Raw genomic sequence first — 4,935 nt, forward strand, 5'->3', positions numbered from 1 at the left:
GGATTTTGGTCTCACTTGGCTTGCCGGGTCTTCTCAGACACAGCATATTTCCAAAGGTCTCGGTCACAAGTCATTGCCTCGGTGAGGCCTAATGCTTGGAGGTTGTGCTTCACCACCTCATCCGAGGTCTTCCTGGGCCTGCCTCTTCCACGGGTTCCCTCAACCGCTAACGTGTGGCACTGTTTCACACAGCTATCCTCATCCATTCTCGCCACATGTCCATACCAGCACAATCGTCTTTCTTGCACACCACAACTGATGCTTCTTAGGTTCAACTTTTCTCTCAAGATACTTACACTCTGTAGGATATGCACACTAACATTACTCATCCATAATTTTTTTCATATAATGCATTGACATGTAGAAGATAGCACGCACACACACAAACATGGTTGCATGGGTGAGAAGTTAGTTTTGAAACTATATGCTTCTGAGTAATCTCACATGGCCCCAAGGATGGGTATCTCCTCATATAATTTCGTATCAACAAAAGCAAAGTTTAGCAAATGGAAACTGAGGCTGATTCATTCTGTATGCTATGCAATATATCTAGTCATATATATATATCTTTTGTATCTACTCATATATATCGCTTTTCCACAACAGAATTTGAAGCATATTTTCTATGGCTGAATGCTTCCTGTTGCCAATTCTCATCCATTTCCAAGCAAGTTATTTCTCCATGGCCAAACAATATTTCCATGTAAAATGGGAAATGATCACTTGTATGATGGCAATGCTCACTTACAACCATCAAGTATCAAGACAAGTGTAACATACAAATGCAAACGAGGTTTCTTCCAGTTTGTCCTCTGGCCCTACTGGACTAGTCCAATGAGTGAAAAAGTCTAATGAAATGCTGTTGTATAGCAAGGGGGGGAAAAAAAAAAAAAAAGAAAAAAAAAAAGAACCTGACTAAACTATCTAAGACTAATAAAAAACAAGTCAACTGTTAACTGTCCTGCCTTTTATTATTCAGAATAATGTATTTATACACTTGCCCCCTTTTTTTAAGGCTAAGTATTTGAAGGAAATTTGGTTACTACTTATAGCATTTTAGACAACCATGTACAGGCTCCTTGTAGTGAACTGTTCTATAAATTGGTAGCATGAGCAAGTGCAATAATAGACCGATATGGAAACAGTTGAATAAAAATATTTGTTTTGTTCATTACATCCCCCCATCAATTCTAGGAAGTGTTAGTGAAACATTGTTTTACAGTAAGATACCCCTACTTGTCACTGGCCCACACCTATTTTTCAAGTAAGGAATCTGTTCACACAGCTTTAATGACACGAAGCAAACAGTGTTGATAAAAGCAATGCTACCATCATCACTTGAAGCTAAGATTTAGGGAAATGCCAGAGAATCCCTTTTTCTTTGTGTGTGCATATGCTATTTCCACTGTGACTGCTCTTCTTAGACATGCATACTGCCAACATTATTTGATTGCCCCAAGCACATAATTCAGTTACAATCTTTGTCAAATGAAACTGACTTAAAACCCTGCTTTAACCTGATTTACCATATGGAATTTACACTTAAGCAACACAAACTTCCATGGATTTTGTCCAACCAAATTTCACCCTAAAAAGCAGTAGTCAAAAAGTGATGTGCATTGGAATCACACCTAGAACCACATGGTCCTAGATTTTACCCATGTGATCATGACTGCAGCATAAAGAAAATTCATCAAATAGTAAAATAATGTTTCAAACAAAGAGTTGGCTAAAACCCCCAAAAACATTTCTAATAATGCAACATAAAAATAAGAACAACGAGGTTATCTTTGAGAAAGTCTGACAACTTTCTCAGCTATTTATTTGTAAATTTACATATATTACATCCTTTTGTTTTAAATTAAAAAAAATATATATAATAAAAAACAAAAAAGAAAAACAAAGTGACAACAGGACAAAAAACAGCAAACAGACCATGTCAGTTCATGTCATGCTTGTAAAAACGAAGTACATTTCAAACACAGGCGGTTTTGATGTGCACATGAAAATGGAATTGACAAGATTTTTCAATAGCTTTGAAGACATTTTAGGTTCCAATCCTGTTGCCATTCTTCCAACAGACCATTGCTGCTGCTGCTGCAGGGGAACCCAACATCCTGCTTAGCATCAATATTTTCTCAAACAGATATTTTAACTGTGAGCCACAACTGATGTAATTTCGGTCATCTTCAAATTAAAAGAGAGTCTTGTCACATGAATGATGAATTGACCCATCCCAGCCCATGGAGTCAGCCCAAACCCTCCCCCTCCCAAAGAAACAAGAAAGTTACTGGTGATGTAACTCAAGCAGCTTTACAATTCTCCACCGTGGGAATCCTGAAACAAAAAGAAAAACAGTAAGTTTTGTTGAAGCATTTTCTTGACAAATAAGTAGTTAATTATCTCCCCTGAAGCTTTTTTTTCTTTTCTAACTTTAGATATTGCATTCGATTGCTGTCATACAGAAGCACTTCCTACCAAAAGCTATGCTGGCAGGAGTTTTTGATAGACCCACTCAGGTTGGACAGATCAACTATTAAAGGCCAAATACAAAGCAATCCACTGGTCCTGTAAGTTGAGATCAAGGGCACAGTGATACAGCCCAGTCCCATAAAAATAGTTTTTAAGCAGAAATAGCACCAAAAAGCTATTTGATACAACTGCTAAGCTTTCAAGCTAACCAAAATCTGGCCCTAACTCAGGATTGATGAATCTTCACTACAGACCAACATACTAGTAGGCACAGCAGGAGCAAGAGTAAGTGACTAAATCTACCCCAGTACAACACAAAGAGATTCCACAGATTCCTCTTCCAACCTATTGATCAATATGTACAATATCTTGTACTGTTTTGTTTTCAGCTCTGGTCCTATTCCTGGATATATGTATAAGTCAGAATTCAAACCAGGAACTTAAATTTCTGAACTAAAGTACTAAGCACAGGTTTAATCTGGATACCAAAAGTTTGGTGAATAAGGAAATCATCCATTTAGAAATAAAAGTTTCTACTTCCACACACAGGATACACCAAAACTGTCTCAAAATCCTCTTCACAACTGTAGTTGATAAAATTCATCATCATTAAACTTTTGGAAATCAGTAAAAGTGCTCCTGAATCTGAATTATTTTAGATTATATTTAATAATCTTACTTTCTTTATCACAATCTTGCAAGCACAGATCCCAAGAAAATGAGTTTAATTTTAAAACTAGATTATCATGGGCAAACATATTAAGTCATAAGTCTCAGTAGAATACAAACATGACAAAATGTTTGAAATTCACATAACTTGGAAAACTTCACTTAGGCTCAATAAATCCATGTATTCACCAAGTTCACAAAAGTAAAAAAAAAACCTTACCTTTTTGGGTTCTTCTTCCTCTTCTTCATCCTCATCTTCATCTTCGTCTTCCTCCTCCTCATCTTTTTTCTTATCAGCTTCTTCAAAATTAAAGATTAAAAACCATGTTAAAAGACAAAAATAAGACATTAACTGAAGATAAAATTGGAAGAAAACTTGCTTACACCTAATTAGACAATGCACTCAATGAGTCCAGCTGTAAAAAGTGCCCAACCATATTCACTCCTTCATAAGTCTTATATCATATCTACAGCTGTCACAAAATAACCTACAGTTCAATTGTTCAGAGAACAAAAACAAAAACTAAGCATTCTTCTCTTTGAGTAAGAATGATTAGCTTCATTTTAAGAACTTCATGTTTGTACCAGGTGTTTATTTTTTGCATTTTATCAAGTGAATTTCTCTGGATTCATTTCTCCTTTCAATTCATGAGCTTGGTGGTGGTTGGTGAGTTAGAATCCAGTGACAATGATTTATAAACTGGATGCCCTTTCAAATGCCAACTACTTTATGGAATGTACTGTGTGCTTTTCATAGTACCAGCACTTATGAGGTACCCAAGTAAATTCCAAGTCAAAGAAAAAGCTCCTGCAACTGAGTGGGAATGTATTTTGCAATGGGTAGGGAGGAATCTTTATGGTAGGTGTTGAGAGTAAAGTATGATAGAGAGACAAACACAGGCGTTGTATCAGCAAATTTCAAATTCCTGCAGTACTTATGAGAAATTACTACAGGACTAAGAGAGTAACTAAATTACCGAACAATTTGGCCAAATGAATGCAGCACAGTTCTTAATCGTTACACTCCTTTTGGGTGCAACTCCTCTTGTTGCCGTCATCATTACTGTTGAGGTGAAAATTAAATAGGATTCAGATCTGCATTGAAACATTTGCTACATGAAAGATAAATTTAAAATTGAAAAATAGAAACCAACCATCCTCTTTCATTTTCTTTTCTTCTTCTTCTCGGACTTTTCGTTCTTCCTCTTCCTGTTGGTCTTTCATTTTCTTTTCAGGATCCTAAAGTAATAAAAGAATAAAAATTAGGAAATATATCTACCTAACTCGTAGCTACAGGTTTGAACAACCATCACCACCACAATCTTACCAGTAAGTACCAACAGTCTCAAGTTAATGACATCATTTAACATACACATTTCATTTCTTAAACGAGTTACTATCAAAACCTGTTTACAAAAGTCAGATTTCACACCCAAGATGAAGGGGGTCACAAAAAACATTGTAAGCTTCTTGTGATATTCATGTTATATAACTAATCTTTGGCAACTGTCGCCAAATAAGCATCATCTATCAACACTACCAAATATCAGTAAATAACTTTGGTAAAATGAAATCAACATTACCTTAGTTTTTGCCCATGTCTCTTTGGCATGTTCTTGTGCATCTGCAACACTGTTACTAACATGTATGTTATCAAAGATGGTTCCAGATTTAACCTAATGAAATAAAAAAAATTTTAAAATCAAAATGCCAGAATATGTGCCCAATAAAATATTTCAACCAATACCTTATCAGTATAAAAGCTGTACAGAAGCCAGTTGTGTGTGTGTGTGT

At 35.7% G+C, this 4,935-nt stretch overlaps 1 protein-coding gene across 1 annotated transcript in view; it reads right to left on the reverse strand.

Annotated features, from left to right (window-relative positions):
- Window positions 1-1,784: 1,784 nt before the first annotated feature.
- Window positions 1,785-4,935, reverse strand: part of LOC106879949 (calreticulin) — a 21,393-nt gene continuing 18,242 nt past the window's right edge. The window contains exons 8-11 of the mRNA XM_014929713.2: window positions 4,725-4,817; window positions 4,296-4,380; window positions 3,362-3,441; window positions 1,785-2,337 (exon numbers count right to left, since the gene is read on the reverse strand). Of these exons, the coding sequence (XP_014785199.1) occupies window positions 2,314-2,337; window positions 3,362-3,441; window positions 4,296-4,380; window positions 4,725-4,817 (282 nt within the window). The 3' untranslated portion in view covers window positions 1,785-2,313. The remainder of the gene's footprint in view (window positions 2,338-3,361; window positions 3,442-4,295; window positions 4,381-4,724; window positions 4,818-4,935) is intronic.

Source organism: Octopus bimaculoides, chromosome 10 (genome assembly GCF_001194135.2).
Source record: "Octopus bimaculoides isolate UCB-OBI-ISO-001 chromosome 10, ASM119413v2, whole genome shotgun sequence".
NCBI lineage: Eukaryota > Metazoa > Mollusca > Cephalopoda > Octopoda > Octopodidae > Octopus > Octopus bimaculoides.